Below are 25,303 nucleotides of genomic sequence, written 5' to 3' on the forward strand. Positions count from 1 at the left end.
GGGGGGCGGGGGAGTGCGCCCGGGGACGAGGCAATACGCTGTGAATAGTGACGGAATAGGTGCCGTGGCTGGCGAGTGACGAAATTGCGGCTGGACCGAGTCGTGAGACCGGGCGTCTGGGGAACGCTGGGAGGGTTGGAGGGTTTGAGGGTTTCCGTCGTGAGGCGCCGGATGTGGTTTGGTGTGGACGGGATGCGGGCGGCGACCAGACGTTTCGAACGTCTTTCTTTACCGTCGTCGGGCGGGATACAGTGGGAGGCGAAAAGTATATGTATTTTACTGGGTTGCGTACGGGGCTATCACGCTATAGACTGTAATATGTTGTGGTATCAATATTAGTGTATACTTCTTCATGTGTAAATATATTCTGTCGTATATGCACTGTGGAATATTACTCGCGGTCAGGTTGTGGAGAGTGTGTAGAACCGGGAAGTACAGTGCTGTTGTACGTACCAGACGTAGTCTTGCATGCAGATGGAGAATAGGACGTCGTCCCGCAGATGCATCGCTTAGGGGAGCAGTCATCTGCTTCAATCGCATTGCGGACTGGAGCACGTCTGTCTGATGCCGTCTGACGAGAGAGGCTAGGCCAAAACAGCTCGCTTGCCGGGCTGAAATCCACTCGCCTTGGGCATTTGGAATGTTTGCACGCCGAGGGCGCCTTCGCACCAACTTGGACCTCTATTGCAATTTGGAGCATGGCAACATGGCAGAGCAGTGAAGACATGCTCACCGTGTTACAATGCTCTGGGCGGGGCGCGACATGACTCGACAGCCTTGGTTACGATACTCATTCACAACGGGCGGATAAATACCCATTCGCCCGTGTCACGCATAGCACAATCCAAGCTCGAATCGATCCCTGCATTAATGCGGCACCGAGTACGTCTGACGTCTATACATTCCATGCCGTCTACCCATCAATCATTTGCGGCACTGCCAGTGTGCGCCCAAACCTTGTTCCATGCCAGCTCTAGATTTTGCTACCTGCGCCGCGAGAACAACGCATCAGCCCCATGTACAGAGGAGAAAAAAACAAATATTCAAAACCAAAAAATCATATATAGCAAGGACGGGCTGTATTCAAATCGACAATTGTGGCCATCAGGCTCATGTGCTAGTAAACGCAAAGACAAGTGCAGTCTTGTACATGCTGTGCCATTACAGGCTTGCGAGCATCAAGACTTGCATGATGAAATCGGTCGGGAGTAAGGTGGTCGAGGGCTGTCGGGGTAAAAGAGGCATTTCGGGAGAGATGTTGCGGCGGCCAAATAAAAAAAAAAACGACGAGGCTTATTGGGATTTACTCTTATTTCCCTGGTAGTAGTGTGCCATCTGCAAGCCGGCCCGTCTGAAGCCGCACTTGACGTAGAAACCCTCGTTGGCATCGCTGCAGTCGAGAATGCACTTGTAGCAGCCGACCTTTTCGGCGACGTAGTCGAGGGCTTGAATGAGTCGGAGGCCGAGTTTCTTGCCCTGCTGGTCTTTGGCGACGGCGATGTCTTCAATGTGGCCGACCGCACCGAGGCTGTGGATGCTATGTAAATAGTCAGCAAATCGGTTCTCCTCTCCAGATGTTGTTGACTTGGGGTTCCATCGCGAGTGTTCCAGCGTGGTAGGAGATTGGGGACGTACAACTTGCGCTCAACTATCAGAGCACCCGTAGCAACGACCGATTTCTCCTTCTCAGTTCTGTTGGTGTCCTCAATGACAACGATGTAGTAGCCCCCCTGCTGATTCATCTGCTTGAACTGCTCCTCAAACGCCTCCCTGGTGATGTCGCCGACCGTCGTCAGCACCCGCAGACATTCCAGGAAGCCGGTGTCAAAGTCGCTCGGTCGCAGGGCCCGCAGCTGGTAGCCTTCAGGCAGCTTTTCAGATACCTCGGAAGAGATGAGCTTCGACGAGAAGAGACCCTCTTCGGGTGCCATGGTAATTTCGATGGTTGGATGAGGCATAGGGACTTGAGGAACGTTGGCGTGGGGTGTTGGGTTTGGTGGCGTACAAACGGGGACAAAGGCTAATTCGTATCAATCGGGGTAGCAAGAGACAGCAATGTAGTTCAGCGAGCGAGGGTAGAGCGGTCGGGATGGATGGAAATGAAGAAACGAGAGTCGAAGTCTAGCTGGGGGAGAAAAAAAGGGGAGGGCAGGAGAGAAAAGTCACGGCAGATGGGGTTGGGATTGGATGGGATGGTGAGGCGCAAGTCGATAAGCATCACAGCCGATAGCATCCAAGACAACAAGATTGGGGCATCCAGGGTCAGGCTGGCCAAGGTCGGTGAGGCTGAGACGGACGCATCTGGCCGACTGGTCTGTGCTGGCGCTTCTGGTCAGCGGCCAAGGAGCGCCCTTGTGGGGGAGAGGAGGCGCCTGATTGGCCCAAGTTATTGTTTTGGCTGTGGAAAGAAGCCCACTGCGCCTGCCCAGCCCTGTAGGCAGGTCCCTGGAAGCAGATCGCAGGGGCGCTCTTCAGGGGCATGGGCTCTGGAGGTCTCAAGTGCTTTCTTGGCGCATTCAAAATCCTGCCAACCGTTCCATTGTCTTGAGCCCGAGCCGTTTGCGGCTTCCCGCACTCGACATTGACAGAATGCCGAGGAATTGTTCACCGGCTACGGAAAATGTGACACAATTAAACCAACGATAATTGACAAACCGGCATGGCCCTTATTCACGATTGCTGGCGTGGCGGTGACTGGTCCTTGAACCTTGGACAGGCGCTGTTGTGGCAACATAAGCCGGAGCCTCGTGTTTATTATTGGAAACACTGAACGGGCCCTCCGTAGATCCAGTAATTTGGTCCAATGGCCGGCAACCAATCGCCCAGTGCTCCGTTAAGCTCCATTGATGTCAATTCTGTGCCTGGTGTCCGGGGCCAAAACATTTCAACATTCTGGATGCTGAGCCATGGCGCCTGTTCGAAGTTCGAACTCCAAGCCCGCATCCACCTCATTGTACAACCAGACCTGTATTGGCAGCTCGATACGGAGTACCTGATTGCAGATATGCAACGGCCATTAATAGCACGCCTGCTTTCTCCAACACCAAGTCGCTCACCTGCATTATTGCCCTTGTGCCCGCAACTCTGTGTTTCACTCAATGCTTCACGAAGAGCCAGTTCTCTAGCCCACAAGCTTGGCTGGGCGACTACAGCGCGTCGTCGGTCAGAGCCACGCACGCTCCCATCTCACGGGTTTGACATGATTGATGATACACAGCTCCTGGAAGAGGAAGGGCTACCAGAATATGATTATCATCACTTCTACCCAGTCCGACTTGGCGAAATTTTCAATGACAGGTTCCAGACAGTAGCAAAGTTGGGCTATGGGTCGTCCTCTACCATATGGCTAGCTCGTGATCTCCAGTGAGTGAGGCGCGCGAGGAGTGCGAAACGCGACGCGCGATTGACATTGCAGCACAGAGAGCATCAATATGTCGCCCTCAAAATTTATATACACAACTCAGCTCAACACCGGGAATTGCCCTTTTATGAAAAACTAAGCAAGGCCTCGCCAAGCCGGCATATTGGTGCAGAAAACATAAGGAAGCTACTTGGCTCATTCAAGGTCAACAGTCCTTTTGGCACCCACATCGTCCTAGTGCTTCAAGCCTCTCAAATGAGTTTGCGTGATATGGACACTGTTTTCATGCAAGGTCGTGGATTTAATGAAAACTTCGTCAAGAGCGCTATCAAGGAGCTTCTACAGGCTCTTGATTTCTTACATAGCAAAGTCCAGGTCGTGCACACTGGTACGCAGCCATTTCACCATCGTCTTAACACATTCTGTCACTCGGGCGTATCTGCATCGATATTTCCCATGCTAAATATGAAATAAATTCGACAGATATCCATCCCGGTAACCTACTTCTCGGTATCGAGGACGACTCTTTATTTCGGACGCTAGAGGATACTGAAATGACTAATCCAGTTCCGCGAAAGAAGGTTTTCGATCGGACCATCTACTCCTCTCGACTCATGAAGCCGAAAGTTGGGCCACTCCTTCTATCCGACTTTGGAGAAGCCAGACTTGGGCCTGGGCCTCATGCAGGAGACATCATGCCCATTATGTATAGAGCTCCGGAGACGCTATTATGGATTCAATGGAGCTATACTGTCGATATCTGGAGCGTTGGGCTCACGGTATGTCTTCGCATGCGTCCCTAGGAGTTTTATCAGGCATTCATGCTCACCGGTCCCAGGCATGGGATCTCTTGGAGGGTAAAACACTGTTCAGTGCCAGAAACGCCGACGGCAGTTTTTCAGATGGCGTGCATTTCTCCGAACTTATAGCCGCCCTCGGCCCACCTCCCAGAGACCTGTTGAACCGGCACCATGAGCGAGCACTTGAATACTGGGACGAGAACGGTACGTCCACTTGTATCTTGTTGATTGTTAGGCTGGTGACTAATTCTGCATCCGCACATGCAGGGAATTGGGGAGGCTTTGTTCCTGTTCCATCTGAAAAGACATTGGATGCAGCAGAGACGAAGCTTAAAGACAAGACCAAGTTTCTACGATTTATGCGGAGAGTCCTTGCTTGGGACCCCAAGATGCGACCGACAGCTAAAGAACTTATGACAGACCCCTGGTTGTTGGAGGAGGCTTGAAGACATGATGGCGCGAAGTTGACGCAGTGTGATCTGTGGACGAACATGTGCATGAAAATACTTGGGGCAAGTGTTTTGCCCGGAGGTGCTTGTTCTTGGCCGTTATATACTGTCATGAGTATCACATGTTTCCGTGCTCGAGTCGATTCTCTCTTGCGTCTGCATCCACGTCAGAGTGCTGGCTTCATGACCCATGTACACATGTCGATCGATTCGCCGTCACATCCAAGCAGAGAACCTACGCCTATCAAACAGATGCATCGGATGCCTGCAGTAGGAAAATGTAATCGGAAACCCCATATGCAGAGGGTTAGAACAAAAGTGGCGCCCATTGTTGATGTTGACTTTGTCAAGAGGCGCGCTCTAGAGTGCCATCTGGAACTTTAGCATGCGACAAGGCAGGGTGGCAATGTGACAATCACATGCAAGTGCTCCACCGAAAACCAAGTACCCTTTATGTACCGGGCAGCCTGCTAACACCTGGTAGGAATACGACCAAGATACTTCTCACCAGGAACCAGAGTGACCTGCCCCGACGACTTCAATGCCAGAAGCCAAAACACATCATCGACGTTAAACGCCGGACCCAAACCCAAGCCCACCTTTCACCATTCATTCCCAACGGACATTACGGCTCCTCTAGTTGGCCCTTTGTCCGTCGCGACTCAACACACCTAAAATATTGCCACGTCCCGCCCTATAGAGTACTGTGGCTGTTCTACGTGTCCGTCTAATGCTGGGCCCGTCCCTGGTCTGGTCTCTATTCTCCTTCTCCAACTTGACCCCATCCGCACCTCTCCTTTGCAATACTTTAGTACACGCATCTGTGCGTATAATACGCTCGACTCCTATGCCCAATCTACTTTCATCAAGCTATTCTACGTCGCACTTTCGCTATGCCCAGAGGCAAGCCTCATGATGTCGAGGCCTCTGCCGGTGTGACCTGCCAATACCCCGGTCCCACCCTCCTCCCCAGTCCGATAGCTCATGCTGTCAGCTTGGCTACACGGTCAACCTCGCTGGCTATCCGCATCGGATCTCTCGTCGGCTGTTATAGTCTCGATGCCGCCAGATTCACAACCTTGTCAAGCCTCGGACTGGCACGGAGCTTGGTGGAAACCGTGTTGAGCACGGCTGCCCACGATACTGTATCACTTTCCCAGTCAGATTTAGGTGCCGCCGAAACAGAAACCATCTTGGAGCGTAGCCTGGAAAGTCTTCATTTCGCAGTTACCCAGATTGTTTTTTGGACGTCGGCCGGCTTTCGATTAACAGGCACAACGATATCGACCGCATCCGACGCTTCACAGCTTCTGTTGGGAAGTCTCGATAAGCTCTTTGGTTCTACCGATTCTTCTCGGGCTGTGGCGAGCATCATCACCCTTGTTCGAAGAGAATTCAATAACCCGGCCACAGGAGTGGGTGGAGAAAAAGTTGGAGTTTCAGACTTGGTGGTTGCCCTCGGAGCATTGGCATATTTACAACGAGCTTCTCGGCGTCAAGCGTCCGAGGAGGCCCGACGACACGCATACGAAGAGGTGATTTGGGATGTTGTGGTCCTCACCGATGGCGAACGCATCGATGTGCGCGGCGATGAAGAGAATGAACGTCAGCTTACTCCCAGAAACGACCACGATCCTAACGACCTAGGCATTCGATATGGGGCAGGGGAGGATGACGAAGCTGTTATGCAGAGACTGAAGAGTCATATTACAGCGAATCTCGAGCCCGGAACTACCGCATCGATATCGAATTCCGTTTCATCGGTCCAAACCATCACTGTCGACGTAAAGGGGCCCCAGCTGCTGTCCCTTCCCACTCCCCCAGGCGCTGAAATAGTAGAGACTCGTAGTGCATCAGCATCAGCAGGAAACCATCGGCAATGGAGTTTCGGCCCAGACAATGATACATCTTATACGGTTGTTTACAGGATTCAGAGGGACAAGTTTCGATCTGCGACATTTCGAGGAGAGAAGGAGGAATCTGGCCCTGCAGTTGTTGAGGTTACGGACGATGACCCAGTTCCGACCGCTGAACCTTTGAAGAGACTTGCGCCGGCATCCAAATCCCTTTCCGACATAACGAGCTTGAACGGGAAGGAGTCTCAACGGTCAAGCTCGACTCCTTCAAGCACGGCTGGCTCTCCAAGTCACGCAAGCAACACCAATGGTCCATTCGAAGCCCCCAAACCACTCCGTCCATCTCAATCGGGCGGCCCAGAAACAACAGCAAACCAGAAAAAGCAAAGAACGCCACCAATAGAACCACTCTCTCGTAGCTCTTCAGCCAAGAAGCGAACTGCGGACTCGAGCAGACGATCTCAGCCAAAAAAGAAGGCCGAAACACTCAGCACTGGAAAACAAAGCGAGAAGCGCCCTGGTCTGAAGCAGGTCTTGAAGGACAGCGGCCAGTCGCTGTCCAATATGTGGAATAAAGAAGGCCCTGATCATGAACCCAGTCGCTCTGTTGTCAAACAACGACCACAGTGGAAAGGGACTGGGAGCAGCACCTCAGAGTCATCAAATAAACTGAAGCCGCCAGCTGGTCGGACTCAACCACAAAAAGCCCAGCGTAATGTCCCCGCTCGACGAGTCCAGACACCAGATCCATTCCCGCGTCCGTCATCACGAGCCAGCTACGTCTCAATCCATGAAAGGCGACGAGATTCTGTTGTTTCACTCACAGACGCATACTCTCGAAACTCGACGACTGGCTTGCGTCCGGCCTCACCAACCATCTTTCGCACCGACTACTCGACCCAGGAGACAGTTTCGCGAACTCCAGGTGAACCATATCCTGTTGGGCCCGTACCTCCATCCCCCCACGGCAACGGCCATCATCATCGCCGATCGACGTCTTACGCACCCAGCCTCTACAGCCTAGCCACAAATGATTCTCAGTCATCGCTGCTCTTGGCATCGTATTACCAGAAGAGCGCGTATAATACTTCTAATGCCTTAAACACGCTGCGTAATGAAGGATTTGTGGACGGGACGTTTCCAACTGGCCACTTACTACCGAACATTGCCAGGTATATGAGGTACTCGTCTGCTTGTTATGGCTCACATTTCATGAAACTTCTTGGTATCTCAAACGAACTTCCCGCTAGCCAAATGGGCGACAGAACCCACCAAGACGTCCGACACTTTGTACACCACACTGAATCTGAGGATAGCAACATACTCCTTGCTTCGTTTGTAGATCCACAGGGAGGTTCTGATGCCACAGGTTCCACGGGTACCGGTGTGCCGTTGGTACATTACATCTCACTCGACCATGAGGCAAAAGCCGTAGTCCTAGCATGCCGAGGAACGTTGGGGTTCGAGGATGTCCTTGCCGACTTGACATGTGACTACGACAACTTGCTATGGAGAGGACGAGCGTACAGAGTGCACAAGGGCGTGCACGCCTCTGCTAGAAGACTCTTATTCGGAGACGATGGCCGGGTTCTCGTCACGCTGAAAGAAGCACTGCTGGAGTTTCCGGATTACGGTCTCGTGCTATGTGGCCATTCTCTAGGGGGAGGAGTCACCTCCCTTCTCGGCGTCATGCTTTCGGAACCCAACCCCGACGGTCCGGGCTTCGTCATCTCCGCCGAACCGTACTCAAAACTCCTTACACAGGGGCTTGGAACAGGGCACAAGTTCAGCGACGTTCGCCTCCCGCAGTCTCGGCGGATCCACGTATATGCGTATGGACCACCAGGCATACTGTCCCCGTCCCTGCGCAAAATTACGCGTGGGCTCATCACAACCGTCGTGCATGGCAACGACATTGTACCTCATCTATCCCTCGGTGTACTTCACGACTTCCAAGGTCTGGCGCTTGCGTTCAAAAAGGACGAGAATCAGACTAAAGCCGAGATCCGAAGTAGGATGTGGCAGGCTTTTCAAGAGCATCTCTCTGACAAGTGGTACCAGACCACACCAGCGGCGCCCAAAGAGGGCGATGAAGAATGGGTATTGCCCATGCTTCAGGCACTGCGAGGCACGATGAAGGGCAAGAAATTGGTGCCGCCGGGCGAGGTGTTTGCCATTGAGACGACCAGGGTGCTCCGACGCGATGCATTTGTGAAGCAGGAGGAAGGTCCGATTGGGAGACCGGCGAGGAGAGTGGTGCTCAAGTACATACGGGATGTGGAAGGGCGGTTTGACGAAATAAGGTTCGGAGCGGGATTGTTGACAGACCACAGCCCGGCCAAGTATGAGGATGCGCTGAACAAGTTGCGACTCGGCGTGGTCGAATGATTGAACGACGACATGATTTTTTCACAGAGCAATGTAGACGCATGAGCCGTTGTATGGTAGCATTGAAGAGACTATTTTGTGTAACTGCTGGCGGGCGGGTATATTAGACTCTGCTTGATACCTCGATCACAAACAATAGATGATAGATGCAAAAGTATAACTAGTGGGCATGAGAAGACTGACTTTCTGTAAATAGTTGCATGTGGCGAGGGGTTATTTCCGGGTTTCTGCTGCCATTGCCCTTAATAACGCCAAACTCCACCCCAAGACATCATGACCAGCAACGCAGCAACGGCATCACGGCCCTCGTGGAGCAGTGCGTCCATCTGTTTCAGGTGCGCACTCTAACGTTAAAGTTTGGCCTGCAAACATCTGCGCGCCCCGACTCGGCATGGAAGTCTCGTTGCCCATCTGAGCGCGTAGGTTCGTGGCACAGACCTCGTGCGCCAATCTGCCTCGTCCAAACCTCCCGTCGTGCCTGTAAAAGTGGGCAAAGGGTGAGACATGCACGCCCTCGCGCTGGATTTTGATCTACGTATTGACTAGACGCCCGCTTGAGCGTGTCTGCTCGGTGTCTTTTTTAACCAGTCGCCCCCTTTTTCTGGTTGATGCCGTCTTCTTTTTTTTCTTTCGACCTCTGTTCAGCTATCCTTCTAAAGTGAAAATATCTCTCCCATATACCATTGACTCCTATCGGCCAAACCCATTGACCACTTTTATATACGCGGCACACTCCCTACACGCACGGCACCACCGCGAAAATGCACCTCCCGGCAACCACCCTCATAACGCTCACACTGGCCGGGCAGGCGCTCTCCCGGGCAGCAGACATGGTGTGCACGGCGGCGTCGGCGACGACGCTGCTCTGGCGCGTGACGGGCTTCGAGTACCGCGACCAGCGGGTGGCCATGGGCGCGTCGCGGCTCGAGTACGCCCTGGCCAACTTCACGCTGCAGAACTCGGCGCTCGCGCACAAGACGACGTGCACGGCGGTGTCGACGCGCAGCAGCCCGGCCTTCTTCGCGGGCGACGTGGCGTACGAGTGCGCCGTGAGGCCCGACGCAAAGGGCGACGTGTCCCGGTTCGCGTTTGACCGGGCCTCGGGGCTGCTGACCATCAACCAGACGTGGGCGTGTGACAGGGACGGCAGCCGCTTCGGCGGGCAGGGGCAGGTGAGGCTCAGCTTGAAGTGTAGCGAGCGCGAGCAGAGCTCGACGTTGCACTCGGGGACGAATTACTCGGATCGCAGTGTGGTTTGTGGCAAGGTGAATGTTCCTGTGAATATTACCTATTTGGAGGGCACTATTTAATTTTGGTTTTTAAAATTGGTTTTGGAGAAATGAGGGGGGGATTTGGTTGGGAGGGGGATTGGGTGTTATTTGTGTATATTCTTGTTACAGAGTAGATGGTTGGAATAGTATCGTTTTTTTTTTCTAGAGTGCTGGTCGTGACTGTGCTGTGGTTCTTGGCGGATGGGATTTGTTGCCGCCTGCGCCGTCTCCATGGTCGAATGAGCTGGTTACGCCGCAGCCTGAGACTGGTATGCAGAACATGTATCTGGGGTATGTGGTTTGATTCTGTCGGACTGTCTTGGAGGGGCGTGAGACGCTGCGTTTCTCGTCAGTCTGTAGAGGAGGAGCGATAAGTCATCTCTAGACACCGAGATCCGGTACCGAGGAATAAGACTGATGCCATGGGGTTGCTACCGACATCATCGTCGAGGGCCAAGCTGATATTACATGTACTATTGACATCGTCCCGGCCGTCCGGGACTCCGGGAGAAGAAACCTCGTCACTACGGAGCAGAGACAGGGATCATCTCGATGTGCGACAGGGTTCATATCCCTTGACGATCTGTTCTCGACAGGGGTCCATGTGCTGTTCCACCGAACCGCCGTGTCCGTCGCGCTTTACACGCAGAGAGCTCGACAAGCATCTCGCCCAAGGAAGAAATTCAGTTCGCAATTGAACCAAGTCAAACGTTGACGTCCAAATATGTGGCGTCGAAGCTGGGTGGGTCGGCCAGTTGTCACGGCTGTCAATGTCCTAATTGGGAAATTATAAAACGTCAATCAATCCGAATCTGCTAATGACAAGCCATGTATTTTATTAGATACGCAACGAGTCTCCTATTTCGTTAATATAGTTTATACCCATCTCGCGATAGTTATCAGTCATGACATCTGGCCCACGTTCCCGGAAGCGCATTGTCTTCTTATTCTGACCATCCCACTGCGGCCAGTTAGGTAATCCGTCCATCTTGTGCCTATTAGGATCAAGATGGTTTACAAAAGAAACCAAGACGCCTAGTAAATGATGCGAGTTCAAACTGATTGTGTCTGGAAGAGTGTTAAACCAGTAGAGCGCGACATCTGCACCATGGAAAGAGCCCAGTATGGGAATATCACCAGCCCCAATAAGAGGACGGAGAATGGTATTTTCTGCGCCCCTGAGAGGAATGGAAGCCTCGATCAAGTAATTCCACTTTGGAGCCGCAACCTTTTGCAGCAGGGCACGCCGCTGTGCCTGAGATGGCGTTAGATTGGCCAAGTGGCAACGAAACATGTACTGGTGAGCTTACCTCGAAGCTATAATCACCTATGAGAGAAGATAGGCGCTTATACTGAGGTGGGATTGCATAGAGCAGTCCTGTGCCGTAGGGTGACCCTTTAGTTGGATCTTGTGGGTACAACTCCATGAGACGATTCAGCTGCTGCTCTGTCACGGCTGGCCACCAGTACGTCTTGAAATATTCCTTGATATCCGCCGTTGTAGTCAAGTTTAGCTGGTTAATCAGCGAGAAGAGAGTCCCTTCGTCGCGCATGTCTCCGTATAAAACTGGCACATTGGCGATTCGCCCTGCCGCAGCGAGCTTATCCGGACTCTGTGGAAAGAACTTGCCGTCTGGTCGGAGCGTCCACGCCGATGCCAAGCTGCGGAAGCCTATCAAGGAATCTTTACGCGCTAGAGGTTAATGACGTTTGCATAAGACTATAGTCGGACAGACAAACATACTAATTGTTTGCATGTGCTGGTAGATTTTCTCATATGGTGCTTTTCGTAGACAATTGATCTTGTCCGCGGCCGAGTCGCACCCCACGAATCGGACCTTGATAACTGTAAGCTTGGAACATGCGCAACTTCTATGGCGGGTATCATGCACACCATGTCATCGAACATTCCTTGCTGGCGTTCTGGTCCGTCGACCTTGAGAGGACCTCCGGAGAGCCCCATTGCAGCCCGGAAAAGGCCCTCATTGTCGCCATTATTAGCGACTAGATGGCCGCTTACAGACCACGACCCTGCCGATTCGCCCATGATGGTGACCTTGTTTGGATCTCCACCAAACTAGCGACTGGTGAGCGTTGTCCATGTCAGAGTTGGGTGCTTATAGTTACCCACCGAAGCAATATGCTTCTGAATCCAGCGCAACGCATTCCGCTGATCTTCAAAGCCTAGATTCAAAAGACCGGCCTCGTCGAATTCTCGCGAGGCAGTGAATCCAAAGTGTGCTAGCCTATAGTTGAATGACGCGAAAACGACCGGCTGGCCCATGTCAATGCTTCGTTTGACGATATTCGCGCCTTGATAGAATATTCCTGTGACGGCAGTAGTCTCCAGTCCTACTGCGCTTGATGAGCCTAATTCGAAACCTCCCCCATGGCTGATATATGTGTCATGTCAGTATTTTGGTCGACTTGGTTGGTGAACAGACTCACATCCAAGCCAGCACGGGCAGACCCTCGAGGCTCTCGTTCTGGGGCCGCTGGATATTGATATAGAGACAATCTTCGTCTTGTTTTAGGATTTTTTGAAAAAACGGAAGACTTTCTATGAACCCGCCCACAAGGCCTAGACCGAGGTCGCTTGGTGCAAAGGCTGAGACTATGTTATGCTGTGGGCACGCCGGGCCGTAATCGCTAGCATCCTGGACGCCTCCTAGATTCTGATTGAAAAGCTGGGAGTGGTCGAACCGCGGAGCCTTTGCGTACGGAATGCCTGGTAAGAGGTTAGTTTTATGCCACTGACTACGGAGCCTCTCTCTACATGCCCAAGTAGTTTGAAGTATCTGTTTTGTCATCTTGCACCCCTTGATACTGGGCATAGCTGAGGCTAACTATTGGGCTGGGCCCTCCAGAAAAGAGCTTTGATGCACTAAAGAGTGTTGAGGAGTTGCCTTGAGCAATGGCAACTCCGGCGAGCGTTGAAATAATCGCCCAATATATACCAGGCATCTTGAATGTACGTTATTAATTGGCAGTGGGGTTTATACAAGTCCCTTGGTCGTCCTGTAACTCATTATATGCTGTGTATTCTTAAGTTTTTCAGGAGTTTATAAGCAAAGCTAGAAAACTTGCCAACTGAAATAATAGACTTTGACAACTGTGACAAGGGCTTGATACAAGGGCTTGATACAAGGGCTCAGAGCGTAATACCTCAATTCAAAGATAATTTCGAAGGGTGTCAATGGCCCCTGGTTTTTCAGGAACGCGAGGGGCAAAGCCTAGATTATATACACGAAAGGAACAGCGACGCCCGAGGCTTCCAGCTTAGGTGGTCATCACGCCGTGTAACGATGTTGGGCCTTTGTTGGGTCCCAACCGTGTAACACGAACCATGCGGGGTAATTAAATTCGGGCACTAATGAAATAGAAATCTAACAACATTGAACATTGAATCTAATTGGGTAGAGCCTCTAGTAGGCCAAGGCCTTAGTAAATAGTACAGACGTAAGCTTTTGAGGAAATACACGTGCATCCGGACCAAAGGAGAAGATCCGTGCTCCAATACAGCTAAAAACAGATGCTAGTATATTCGGGCTAAAGGAGTGTCCGCCTTTGTAATATGGCACAGTACCAATATATGCTCTCTCCAGAGGGTTCCTATGGCACGATTAACGGGATGAAAGAGCAAGGGAAGTTGCACCCAAATTTAGGACAAACTCGTGTATATTCAGAACGGGCGATACGACTCAGCGGAGCTTGCTGCATCTGATAATCACAGCAATTGAACCCCAGAGACATGAGACTGCCAGGCGATAGTTACGGACAGGTCGCTGAATCAAAACGGCCCAATCGCGAACTTGTGGGTCCGATGTCCCTAGTTTTGCTCTAAGCCCCGAGGACTGAAGATCAATGCCTTACTTGGTCCGGCATCGTGACAGAGATACGATGGCACCGCCGGGCTTCTGAGAGAGTCGGTATTCACTCCAACGGCTCTTGAATACCTTGACTGAGGAGGGTCCGGACTATAAATGAGACCGGGTTCCGTAGTATGCTGCATTCCCGGTGGAATACTTGATCCGACAGGGCGTGCCTGTCTACCGAAGGGCGGAAAGCGGCCCCGCAAAACCCCCCACCCTGGGTAAGGCGATTCGGAGCGGCCGGGGTTGCTCCGTTGTCTGAAAGCCATGACGGGATTGATCACGCTGAATTCAATCGCATTCAACAAAGCTGCCTCCGCGGCCTTTTTAGAACGGGCAGCCAATCCCCCGGGCGACACCGAAGCACGTGACCACTTCTTCCAACACTACAATATAAGAACGCGCAGCCTGCACAAACTTGGATTGTTCACATTGAGCGAGGAAACCACACCATGACCGTCAAAGCAGCAACTCACTCCAAGATCCCTTGGATCGAAACCCCGCTCATCAAGTCGGCGACCCTGAGCGCCGCCGCCGGATGGTAAGAGTGCAGTCTGGCACGGCCCATCACGATCCCGCTGATGCCCTTTCTCAGCAACGTCTTCCTCAAACTTGAGAACCTCCAGCCGTCGGGATCCTTCAAGTCCCGCGGCATAGGCAACTATCTCGTCTCGCAACTCGCCGCTGTCCAAGCCGCCGACACGCGCTCCACCAGGAGGCCGCACTTTTACTGCTCATCCGGCGGCAACGCTGGCCTCGCCTGTGTCCATGGCGCCATCACCCTGGGCTGCGAGGCGACCATTGTCGTCCCCCTCAGCACAACGCCGTACATGGTGGCCAAGCTGCGAGAGGCCGGCGCCACAGAGGTCATCCAACAGGGCGCCTCGTGGCAAGAGGCGGACAATTACCTGACCGAGACCCTGATGCCGGACGCGACGGCGCGAGGCGAGGCGGCCATCTACGTCCCGCCCTTTGACGCGCAGCAGGTCTGGGACGGAAATGCAGGCATCACCAAGGAGATTGTGAGGCAGTTGCCCGCCACGGAGAGGCACTATCCCATCAGTGAGGCTGCTGGTGACGGGAATGCAGACCCGGCCACGAGTGCGCCGAAAATCGACGCGATTGTGTGTAGTGTCGGCGGAGGAGGGTTGTTTGCCGGCATCGTGCAGGGGATGGATGAGTTGGGGCTGAAGCAGACGACGGTCGTTGCGGTTGAGACTGAGGGCGCTGACTCGTTGGCGCAAGCAATTGCCACGGGGGAGCTGGTTACCTTGCCGGCAATCACGAGCCGAGCGACGAGCTTGGGCGCGAGACGAGTCTGCCAGCGGGCATTTGAGTATGGGATGAGAGACGCGGTGGCCAGTGTTGTCCTGCCGGACTCGGAGGCCATCAGCGCGTGTAGGAGGTTCCTAGATGAGGAGCGTCTGCTGGTCGAGCTGGCGTGTGGCGTGTGCCCTGCTCTCTGCTACAACGGGCAGCTGGGGAAGCTGGTTCCGGGGTTCAATGAGAGTAGTGTAGTTGTGTTGGTTGTGTGTGGGGGGAGCAACATGACGTTGGAGATGATGGATCAGTACGCGGGCGAGCAGGTGAAATAAGACTATAGAGGGTACTTGAATGAGCTACAGATGCATGAAATAGAGAAATAGATTTGCTACGGCGGCGTATGGACGACTAGAGAGGACAGAACTGCAAGGAGAAAAGAAGTGATACAATGCCGTATACGTTTAGCGTTCATGAGCCGAAGACTGGTGTCCAATGCTGTCAAGGTATTGCGACGATGCAAAGGGAACTTGGGGTCTCATCTTTTGCACTTTGCACCGGTGCCATTTAATACGGCTACTTTGACAACAAAGGCAGCCTTGATTTCATCCTCTTTGTCTTCGTTTGCATCCTTTCGGCGCATGCAGGCAAAAGGAACAAGTCGTCGAATAGCACTAGCAATCGTAAAGGACCGCATATTTCAAGATGACAATACCACTCTTATGCAGCCTTTCTACGGCGCTCAAGTCCAATCTGTAGCCAGACTTGGCTGTTCCTTCCAACTCGGCAATCATCTTTATCCCCCTGCCGACAACAGCCGGCATGACTGCCATCTCTACGACGTCAATCAGGCGTGCCTCCCAAAGCGCGGCGGCAAGCTGCCCGCCACCCATGAACCACATGTCCCGGCCTTGCTGCGCCTTTAATTGACGAATCGTGTGGATGAAATCATGGCGTAGAATCGTGATTCCCGGGTGCTCTTCTTGTTTCATTGTGCGACTCACAACAAGGACGTTTTCTTTTGCCTTTGCAGCAAGAGGATTTGCGGCCCCGTAAGACGTGACGACCTCGTAGGTCTTGCGACCCATGATGTGGTAGTCGAACTCGGCGTGGAGGGCGTCAAAATCTATGCTGTCGTCTTCCGTGATCCAGTGTGTCGAGCCGTCTGGCGAGGCGATGAAGCCGTCAAGCGATATGGCTGCATTGTAACGAATGCGGCGCATTTTTTTTTTTTTAAAGAAACACAATGTAGACGTTGAGTTGACGCACTTGTCAGCGTTTCACGAAGCGTCAGGTGTAGCCCTGCCTTTGACGTGAATAACGCCAGCGGGGCAGGGCTTCCAATTATCAATTGGCTGATTGTCATGTCGAGTTGTTTCTCACGTTCTGTTTCGAGGTTGCAAACGAGTCGTGGTGCCACAAACCTGTCAGAGGCGCACAAACAGTGTCTAAGCCACCCGTCAAGTGTTGCCTGATTTGGTTGTTCATTCGACCCTAAACCCCTTGCAGTGAGATTGACGCGTAACGGGGTCTCGATGGGGTTGTGCTAATTGGCAACGGGCTTGCGTGCAATTTTCAAGTAGGCGTATTTTGGTGAGATGCGGACCGAGAACCTGATTCAACTCTCCATATCGCGTGAATGCCTGCATATTTTATGGAGGCCTCTACGTTCTGCGCCATGATACCTGTGTTCCCCGGGCGGTGAAGTTTGAATTTTATTGACAGGATAAAAACTAGTGCGACCTTGACATAAGTACGGTCTGGTGGCGTTGGGAGGCTCAGCTATTGATTCTCGGATAACGTCATCTTACCAGTTGACCCTTTGTAACCATCAATGAAGCGCTTAAAACTCGCAGCCTTCCCTTCCTTGGCATCATCTTGGGACGAGCACGTCTGCATCATCCACTCGACATCATCGCCCAACATGGCCCCTCAACCAAAAGACGCCAGGGTGCTGGACCAGAAACGGCAAGACGGCAGCTATTCCCAACCACGGCCATCGTCACCAGCAACCGTTCCGCCCACAGCCGCGGCCATCGCCAGCCCAGGCACGGCATCAGATGCCGCAGAGCGCGCGCCGACGTATCAAGAGGCCACCGAAGCAAAGGGGGCTGTTCCCACCGTCGACTCGCCCTTCAACTTCCCCACGTCGACGGACCTCCCTCCCTCGTACGAAGCTCTCGCCGAGGCAGAAGCCGGGCCCAGCTCATCAAACGCCGTCAAGGCGAAGCCCATCGCCATCCCACAAGTCGCCCCCGACCCGGCGGCCCCCTTCCTCCCGGCCTACGCCCCGTCCCTCCTCGCACACGGCATCACCGAGCAGACGTGGCGCTCGTTCCTCGACACCGTGTCCGCCTTCCTCACGGCAAAGGTGTCCGACAGGGCCGTCGCTCACGCCGGCGACGTGGCCAAGAGCCTCGGCGAGCCGCCCAGGAACTACGGCAGGTCCCTCGCCAACCACACCAAAAGCGTGGGCAAGCAGCTCGCCAAAGACGCCAGGCGCTTCAACCTATTCGGCGTGGCGGCCGGCGTCATCGGGGGCGCCATCTCCATCCCCATGCACGCCGCCTTGGGCGCTGTCCATACCGTATTCCAGATTCCCGGCGCCGCCGTGTCTGCCGTTTCCAGGACGCCCAGGACGCCGCTGCAACGGGCGGCCACGTACGCGGCCGTCGCGAGTAGAGACTGGCTGAATGCCAGGGGGCTTCACGCCGTCCTCTTGGACACGGGACAGCTGGCCGAGATGGTTCACGTCCCGGGGGGCAAGTTTCTCGAGATGGCGGCCGAGGGGGGCAAGAGTGGCACGGCGGTAGCTGCAATGGGCGCCTTGGGCGGGCACATTGAGAAGCTGGACATGCTGGCGGATGAGGTTGTCGTGTTGAGTGACAAGACGCTGTGGCTGGTGCTGGTGCCGGTTGTGAAAGAGGAGAAGCAGGGCACAGAGTAGGCAGTCATGGATGGCCGGGCGCTTGAGCTGGGCACAGGTGTATATTTCTCACCGGATACCCAGAGTCCATTGTTACATGGCAGGTGAACACATCAGCGAGGGTAGAAAGCATATAGGGCGTCTTGCTGCAAAGACTTTGGCTCTCCCGAGTCTTGCTGATTCGGCACCGTGGTCTCGGGCTATGCGAGCATGAGCCCTGGCAAGCGAGGGATGATCGTTCGCAGGCGTGGAGTACTGTTTATGCCATCTAGCCGAGTATGAAACTTGGGACAAATCTGCGGCTCACATGACCGCTCATGGAATCATCCGGTGATGTAGCGTTAGTCTGGCGGATTCGGTACTAAGCAATCCTTCAAATTCTCAACTGCGCGACGGCCTGGACGCCGACTCCGAATACGTCATAACGGTGCTTGCTGCGTTGGAGCGCACTGCAGCACGATGCCCTTTGCTATTAACGCCTGTCCCAACACAATGGGCTACCTATAGCTTTGTGAATGCCGGAATTCCTTGCACGTAATTCTCTTGGGCAACCCTCAACTCCCTTTACCTTCCCCGTTGTGGCATAATCAATATGCGTTGCAACAATCTCGGCAACTGACATTACGCCTGTGGTACGCAGAGAAGCCACATCCCTGAGAACCACGACCCCATTGCCTGATCCTCGTGGCACAGACACCCCAAGTCTTACAAGGCGTACCCTTGAGCAGCTGGAGCAGCCAAGAGTTTCCAAAAGGAGAAGGCTTTCCACTCGATGCGGCATCGTGGGCCGTCAGCAACCCGGACACGATTGATCCGCCGGTACGACGGCCCTGCTCAGAGCAAGCCTTGTTCCAGGAACCATTTCCCAATTCACATGGTTTGTGTACCTTTGTTCTTTCCTTGTACCGCTTGGGATTTGCCCACGTCGCACATGGGCGACTCTCGTTGAAAGCTCTTGGCTGGACTTGGCCTCTTGCATGCCCGACTTGGCTGAAGCATCACCGAATACAAGGCAACTAACTCGGTATTTTACAAGTTACATGGCGCCTGGCAAGACCCCGACTAGCACGATCCTTTGGTTCCATAATTTCCATGAACTGCTCGGCAACTACATGAGATCCATGTGGGGGGAATCCTTCTTTCAAATCAACTACGTTCCGCGTCGGTCCGTGACCATGACAGGATGTGAAAGTCATGCAAGTGTTTCGAGCACAGGGTTCTTCGTCAGGTCTTAGCCTTGCTTTCTGACAAATAATAGTTTGGGACAGCAACGTACGATGCTAATTCGGCCCGTTGTGGAGATGCCGCAGCGCGTCGCTCGCGTACACCTTGTGAACAGGAAAGAAGAAAGCAACGCTGTGCTTCCCTACATCTTATCCATCTAATTTAGCCCCACGTCATACTCGCAAGAATCCCCACGAACCGTGGATGTTGTAGTCCAGAGCTGGGACTATGGATTTCCTCCAATCCCGCTTCCAGCTGCCGGGCATCAAACTCGCTCAATATACAGCAAGCCCTCTCGCATGTTGCCGGAATGGTGTCGGTCCAAGTTGGCGTCGTGGCACAACTCCAAGCAAGGGCCAACGTTGCAGGATTCTGACCAACGTTGCAGCAGTTGTATCCGGCAACAAGCTGCAGCCCATAAACGCACCGGGTTTCCGAGAGCGTCATCCTTCTAATGCTAATGCCCCCGGGCCGTCTGCAACCCGTCATGCATGTCAAATCCAACAGCGTCAACTGGTCGGTATACCTTGCGCGTCGCAATGCCCTTCATCGGCATTCAGAAGACCAGCACCTGGTAGGTGGCCTTGACGGCAAACATGAACACTCGAGCCACCGGACTTCCAAAAACGTCAGCATTTTATTGCCCCCAGCCAGTCTATAACCCAACATGCATATCAGATCCAACAGCATCAGTACACCTTCCACATCACAATGCCCATCAGAATTCAAGAGAGCAGCACGTGGTAGGTGGCCTTGACGGCAAACACAAACACTTGAGCCACCAGATTTCCCAAAACGTCATCATTCTAATGCCCTCAGTCGGTCTGGATGTGATTCCGGAACCCCGACATGTATTTCAAATCCAACAGCATCGGTATACCTTCCACGTCGCAATGCCCATCAGGATTCACGAGAGCAGCACGTGGGAGGTGGCCTTGACGACAAACGCAAACACTCGAGCCGAGCCGAGCCGTACTATTACAGACTTGGCAACACATCTGCCAGGAGCAAAAGACTGTCCATCCGTGTATAAAAGGTCGAGTGTCTCCCCAGATACTTGACTCTATCCTCATCCGCTCACACACTAATACCAAGTCTCTCAAGAGGATAAAACCATCAGACCTTGTTTTCAACATGTACTCCATCCGCAAAGCTGTCGCCGCCGCCGTCCTGGCCTTCTCTCTCGCTGCCACGGCCGCTCCCGCCGCTGGAGAAGAGCACATGAACCATCTCGCGGCTCGCAACGCCGGCGACTTCACCTACTACTACACTGGCCTCGGCGCCTGCGGCGAGACCAACAACGACAGCCAGATGGTTGCCGCCGTGGGCCACGACCTGTTCGACCGCTCTCGTCCTTGCGGCCGGATGATCCGCGCCCACTACGGGGGCAATTCTGCCGAGGTCAAGGTTGTTGACCGCTGCAGTGGCTGCAACGACGACTCGTTGGACTTGTCCCCTGCTGCTTTTGAGCAGCTTGTCGGCAGCCTTGGACCGGGTCGCGTCCAGGGCACCTGGGAGTTTATCTAAACGGTATACATGTCGACAAAGGAGCCCAGTTTCAAGGGGGGGGGCACCAAGTGCGGGAAATGTTTGGTTGGTGCGTGGATTCCTCGGGTCGACTGTATGTAGTTGAATTGAATTGAATTTAAATCATCCCTTGTCCGTTTGGTGAGCTGCGAGTTGATGATGCAATCATGTTTGGACGACGACTCTGCCACAAGTGGAGGCCTCACTTGAGGCGACGTCTTGATTTGGTAGTCCAAGTTTTTGTAGAAAAATACCTGATGAAGAATAACGGGTGTGTTTTGCTCAACTACACCAACTGCCACGGTACTTTTTGGCTTTGTTATCGAATCTTCTTCGTCTTGGGCCTGTTGGTGATTGTTGCACGGTTGACACGTTGCCATGAAGGCACGGGCCGAACCTTGAACCCGACGATGGTTACACAAGGGCTCTAGTCACGAGACCTAGTGCAAGATCCCTACGCCGCCTCTCGATGTAAATACAGGTCTTTTGCCCCTCAGGACTTTAAGGAAAACCCAAGGGCCTTTGATATCAAAGCAAAGTAGTAGCTGAATGTGAACACTGTTCCAGGCCCTTGAATACAAGCCCTTGTCACAGTGATGTTGTAGATGGAATTTCAAAGTCTTGAAACCTTTGACCCCGCACCTTGACTCCCAAGCACGTTTTGGAAGATTTGGCAGGCTGTTGATTCCATGCATGTATAAGAGTGTGGTATGCCAGGCAAAGCCGACCCGACGTCAACATCTAGACCATGAAATCTAGATGCTGAAGCCAATATCTACGAGGAAGCCGTGCTACAATAGCAAATATGTATGAATAAGAACAGGGTTATAATGAAGCACATGACGGCTTGTTATTGCATCTACTTAATCGTAAGTGGCGTGAGTTATTGGTTGTTAATTACGCGGTTAAACGGCATATCGGCTATACAAACCGTGAGGCTGCAAACGCTGACCTTGCAAACGCTGACCCTACAAACGCTGAGCGTTATATATTACTCGTTGAAATACTACCAAGCAGGCCGGCCTTTATCCTCTCTCAACATCAAGCAGAACCTTTCTCGTTCCTACCCCAATTCTTCGCTCTTGGAGCTTATTATCGTGACTGAAACGCTACTCCTTCTCTTCCAACATGCCGGCAAACACCAAAGATCCGTCACGTTGCACTGTCTGCGACAAACACGATGCCCGTTTTTGCGGGCGGTGTAAAAGCGCACGTTACTGCTCAGAAGAATGCCAAAAGGCAGATTGGCCCACCCACAAACTCCTGTGCAAGGCTTTTTCCAATTTCGACGTATCTACTAGGGAGACCAGCGAGAACTTCCGGGTCCTTTTCTTTCCAGTCAATGAGAAGCCCAAGTTCATATGGCTTGAGGGCAAATGGACCGATGGCTATCAATATCTGGAAATTGGCTCACTTCCGGGAAAAAATGGTCCCCTAGACGAGGCCACCATTCAGTACAGTTCTCGGCTGGGACGCAAACTCGATGATTCAATCTACATTATCGCCCGCGACGAATTCCGTATCGATGGATCATTGCCCAACAAGGGCGTCGCAGCCATCACTTCCACCAAGCCTGGGCGACACTACGACTGGCGAGGGCCGTTCATTGCCTTCGGAAAGTGCGGGCGCGGCTTGAAGGCACGCAAATGCAGAGACGTCGACATGAACGACTTCCGGCACGTTGTCGACTTTTTCCTCTCATATGGAAGTCCGAGTCCGTCGTGGTTGAGATGTGATAATTGAGCATGAGCAAGGGGTTGGCCTCGGGTGGTCTGGATCAAGGCTGACAGCAGTATTTGATTGGCGCGAAGGGGGGACATGTTGATAATTTTCGTGGTTATAGCTCGTCTTCCAGAACAAGAATAGTATCTGCTGCTGTTACATGGCTTGTACTCGACTCGTGACAGCAATGATGGTCCTGATGCTTCCCAATCAACCCTAATCCTGAAATGTGGGTATATCGAGAAATTGTAGATTTCATGGTGCAAAAGGAACTCCTCAACGCCGTATGAAGCACAGCAGGAAATGGTAATAAAAGCGACGTACATTGGAGCGTGTTGGATTCGCTCGGAGGGAGACTACTCGCCATTTAGTGCCAACCAGGTTCAAGCATGATGTGGTGAACTAGGCAACAGCGTGGAGTGACCAATTAGGCAATCCGGGTATTTCCGACAGGAAGAATACAGAGTCAAAAAGAAAAGAGAGAGAGAAACACGGCGTTAAATCGTCTCATTCATAATAGCATGTCCTGCATACCCCATAAACTTGGCCTGAATCTGCATGCTATCCAACACCCTCTGCTTCACGGCCTCATCCTCAATATCCATGGGCAAGAAGGCGCCGTGCGTAGACTTGAATTCGTACCTCTTCAAGATCCCCCACATGCGGGCCAGTTCTTCTACGCTGAGCGGAATATAATTCGGGATGCTCCAGAGGAACGAGAAGGAGTTGAGACCAGGAGGCTTGGCGCGCGCGGCACCAGTCCCGTCGACTTCCCATTTCCCCATGCCCGCAGGCGTGGTCATGAGCGTGTCGGCAATGAAGAGGCGCCCGTCAAACAAGAGAACCAGCGACCCGGGGAAGTGCCCGCCAAGCTTGATAGCCACGGCGCCCGTGTCTTGAATCTTGGTCTCGACATGGTCGACGAGAACCTGGTGGCCAGAGTCCATGGTTGTCCAGACCTTGTCCTCGGAGGCAATGTACACGGGGCAGTTGAAGGCCTGGCCCCATTGGACGTGGGTGCTGTAGTAATGCGGGTGGCTGATGACAATGGCCTTGAGGCCACCCAGCTGGTTGATGTGGTTGATGGTTTCTGGGTCGAGGAGAGTCAGGCAGTCCCAGAGGATGTTGCCTCGGGGCGTGCGGATAAGAATGGCTCGCTGTCCAATGGCAAACTTGGGTGTGGTGGTGATGGAAACGAGGCGCTCGTCGCCGGCGTAGGTAGTAAATTCGTTGCGGTGCTTCTTGGCCACTTCGTCATGGGTCGTGAATGACTGTCCTGACGGCGGAACATATTGTCGCGGGTCGTCGCAGATGTGGCACGTCTTGACGACAGACCTATCAGACGATGTGAACTGAGTGCCGCACGCGGTGCAAATGAGCCACGAGGCCGTGGCAGCAGGGTCGTACTTTTCCGCCGTAAAGGTCATGTTTGGCTGGTTATTGATAAAGATGAAGCTTGAAGTGTGGACGACATTGAGCTTGTGTTGCTGCAGATGCAGGATAGTTGTTCCCTTGTAGGTACGGTACCCGTCAACTGGAGTTTCTATTGGCGCCCACGTGGGGGTTCTAGGATATCTCAGGTCTAGCGTTGGCACGAATCCCCACTACCCCGCTCCATGTTACCCCGCGGCATGTCAATCAGGTACGGAGAACTAGCGGGGATCCCTTGACTGTTCAAGGAACGACTCCATTGACCGTTGCCGCCATCTTCAACGACACTTATCAAATGTTGGTGCCGTTGACCGCAAAAAGCTTCGCATCGGCTTTGTTGCTGTTGGAAGTTTTCTGAGGGGATTGACAATGATCAATGCCATCTGCTTGAGCTGTCTACGAGGCCCGTTTATGAGATGCTGCAACTCTCGGTGGATCACGTGGGCACTCCTTTCAACAGGAGTCCATGGTCCATGCTTTTTATACATTCAATTCCGTCAGTGCTCGAGTCTTTAATGTTTTGCGGCAGTCTGCACTGGATTCTTCAGCTCAAAATCACCGGTCTGCCCGTTCTGCGATCAAATGTACTTCCTAGGGTCAATGAACACAGTTGGTAACGCACTTCGGCATCTCAACCAAGAGTTGCGTGACTTTCTGGATTTACGACATGCATCTTCGCGCCTTGCAGGCATTTAATGTAGTGGGACTACATAATGTGATCCCCGTCCACGGCAACGTCGGGCTTGTGTTACCACTGACATCAATCCCCTTAGAACAAGCTGAAAGTGTAAAGGACCCGACGTGAATCTCTTGCGGCTGTGAGGGAGGACAGGAAACTGTCATGTCATACGACTGCATTATCATATGCATGATTGACTTTGGAATATCATTAATATTGTCACACGGACAAGCCACAACAACCGCATCGGGCTTGCAAAGGGCTACACGACAACAAAGAGGGTATCACGAGACTGACATCACGGCCTGAGGCTGAGGCTGGAGTTGCCTCAGGACTCAAAGGGCTCACTGACTTCTTGTATATACTCCGTACAGAAACTGCTTAGCCCCCAAGGCCCTGAGGAAAACCAAGGAGCAAGGACATTTGATACCTCAAATCCGCTATTGATATTGAACCCAACGTGCCAAGCCCAGTCAAAGCTGCCCTTGTCGCAAATATGCAGGATTCGGTCTTAGTAAGAATGGTCCGCCTTGCCTA

At 53.0% G+C, this 25,303-nt stretch overlaps 11 protein-coding genes across 11 annotated transcripts; 7 read left to right on the plus strand and 4 right to left on the minus strand.

Moving 5' to 3' along the window:
• Positions 1 to 1,293: 1,293 nt before the first annotated feature.
• Positions 1,294 to 1,931, minus strand: MAA_08730 (GCN5-related N-acetyltransferase (GNAT) domain protein; the record flags this gene model as incomplete). The annotated part of the gene is made up of 2 exons (XM_007826728.1): positions 1,294 to 1,537; positions 1,636 to 1,931. 2 exons carry the CDS (start codon positions 1,929 to 1,931, stop codon positions 1,294 to 1,296), a joined length of 540 nt encoding a protein of 179 aa, XP_007824919.1.
• Positions 1,932 to 3,199: 1,268 nt separating this feature from the next.
• Positions 3,200 to 4,607, plus strand: MAA_11000 (uncharacterized protein; the record flags this gene model as incomplete). Its single annotated transcript, XM_011412945.1, has 5 exons — positions 3,200 to 3,363; positions 3,421 to 3,749; positions 3,845 to 4,140; positions 4,200 to 4,365; positions 4,429 to 4,607. The coding sequence occupies 5 exons, from the start codon at positions 3,200 to 3,202 to the stop codon at positions 4,605 to 4,607; spliced, it is 1,134 nt and encodes a 377-aa protein (XP_011411247.1).
• Positions 4,608 to 5,503: 896 nt separating this feature from the next.
• MAA_08731 (Lipase, class 3) lies at positions 5,504 to 8,854 on the plus strand (the record flags this gene model as incomplete). The annotated part of the gene is made up of 1 exon (XM_007826729.1): positions 5,504 to 8,854. One exon carries the CDS (start codon positions 5,504 to 5,506, stop codon positions 8,852 to 8,854), a length of 3,351 nt encoding a protein of 1,116 aa, XP_007824920.1.
• Positions 8,855 to 9,615: 761 nt separating this feature from the next.
• Positions 9,616 to 10,164, plus strand: MAA_08732 (uncharacterized protein; the record flags this gene model as incomplete). The annotated part of the gene is made up of 1 exon (XM_007826730.1): positions 9,616 to 10,164. The coding sequence occupies one exon, from the start codon at positions 9,616 to 9,618 to the stop codon at positions 10,162 to 10,164; it is 549 nt and encodes a 182-aa protein (XP_007824921.1).
• Positions 10,165 to 10,963: 799 nt separating this feature from the next.
• MAA_11001 (Zn(II)2Cys6 transcription factor) lies at positions 10,964 to 12,935 on the minus strand (the record flags this gene model as incomplete). The annotated part of the gene is made up of 7 exons (XM_011412946.1): positions 10,964 to 11,380; positions 11,436 to 11,809; positions 11,870 to 11,963; positions 12,020 to 12,202; positions 12,257 to 12,518; positions 12,574 to 12,853; positions 12,902 to 12,935. 7 exons carry the CDS (start codon positions 12,933 to 12,935, stop codon positions 10,964 to 10,966), a joined length of 1,644 nt encoding a protein of 547 aa, XP_011411248.1.
• A 1,514-nt stretch (positions 12,936 to 14,449) lies between these two features.
• MAA_08733 (Serine/threonine dehydratase, pyridoxal-phosphate-binding site) lies at positions 14,450 to 15,592 on the plus strand (the record flags this gene model as incomplete). Its single annotated transcript, XM_007826731.1, has 2 exons — positions 14,450 to 14,538; positions 14,593 to 15,592. 2 exons carry the CDS (start codon positions 14,450 to 14,452, stop codon positions 15,590 to 15,592), a joined length of 1,089 nt encoding a protein of 362 aa, XP_007824922.1.
• A 339-nt stretch (positions 15,593 to 15,931) lies between these two features.
• Positions 15,932 to 16,480, minus strand: MAA_08734 (riboflavin biosynthesis protein RibD domain-containing protein; the record flags this gene model as incomplete). The annotated part of the gene is made up of 1 exon (XM_007826732.1): positions 15,932 to 16,480. One exon carries the CDS (start codon positions 16,478 to 16,480, stop codon positions 15,932 to 15,934), a length of 549 nt encoding a protein of 182 aa, XP_007824923.1.
• Positions 16,481 to 17,181: 701 nt separating this feature from the next.
• Positions 17,182 to 18,204, plus strand: MAA_08735 (uncharacterized protein; the record flags this gene model as incomplete). The annotated part of the gene is made up of 1 exon (XM_007826733.1): positions 17,182 to 18,204. One exon carries the CDS (start codon positions 17,182 to 17,184, stop codon positions 18,202 to 18,204), a length of 1,023 nt encoding a protein of 340 aa, XP_007824924.1.
• Positions 18,205 to 20,541: 2,337 nt separating this feature from the next.
• Positions 20,542 to 20,934, plus strand: MAA_08736 (expansin module family protein; the record flags this gene model as incomplete). Its single annotated transcript, XM_007826734.1, has 1 exon — positions 20,542 to 20,934. The coding sequence occupies one exon, from the start codon at positions 20,542 to 20,544 to the stop codon at positions 20,932 to 20,934; it is 393 nt and encodes a 130-aa protein (XP_007824925.1).
• A 1,128-nt stretch (positions 20,935 to 22,062) lies between these two features.
• Positions 22,063 to 22,677, plus strand: MAA_11002 (uncharacterized protein; the record flags this gene model as incomplete). The annotated part of the gene is made up of 1 exon (XM_011412947.1): positions 22,063 to 22,677. One exon carries the CDS (start codon positions 22,063 to 22,065, stop codon positions 22,675 to 22,677), a length of 615 nt encoding a protein of 204 aa, XP_011411249.1.
• Positions 22,678 to 23,153: 476 nt separating this feature from the next.
• MAA_08737 (Beta-lactamase-like protein) lies at positions 23,154 to 24,083 on the minus strand (the record flags this gene model as incomplete). Its single annotated transcript, XM_007826735.1, has 1 exon — positions 23,154 to 24,083. The coding sequence occupies one exon, from the start codon at positions 24,081 to 24,083 to the stop codon at positions 23,154 to 23,156; it is 930 nt and encodes a 309-aa protein (XP_007824926.1).
• Between the last annotated feature and the right edge of the window lie 1,220 nt (positions 24,084 to 25,303).

Source organism: Metarhizium robertsii, assembly GCF_000187425.2.
Source record: "Metarhizium robertsii ARSEF 23 chromosome Unknown MAA_Scf_3, whole genome shotgun sequence".
Lineage (NCBI taxonomy): Eukaryota > Fungi > Ascomycota > Sordariomycetes > Hypocreales > Clavicipitaceae > Metarhizium > Metarhizium robertsii.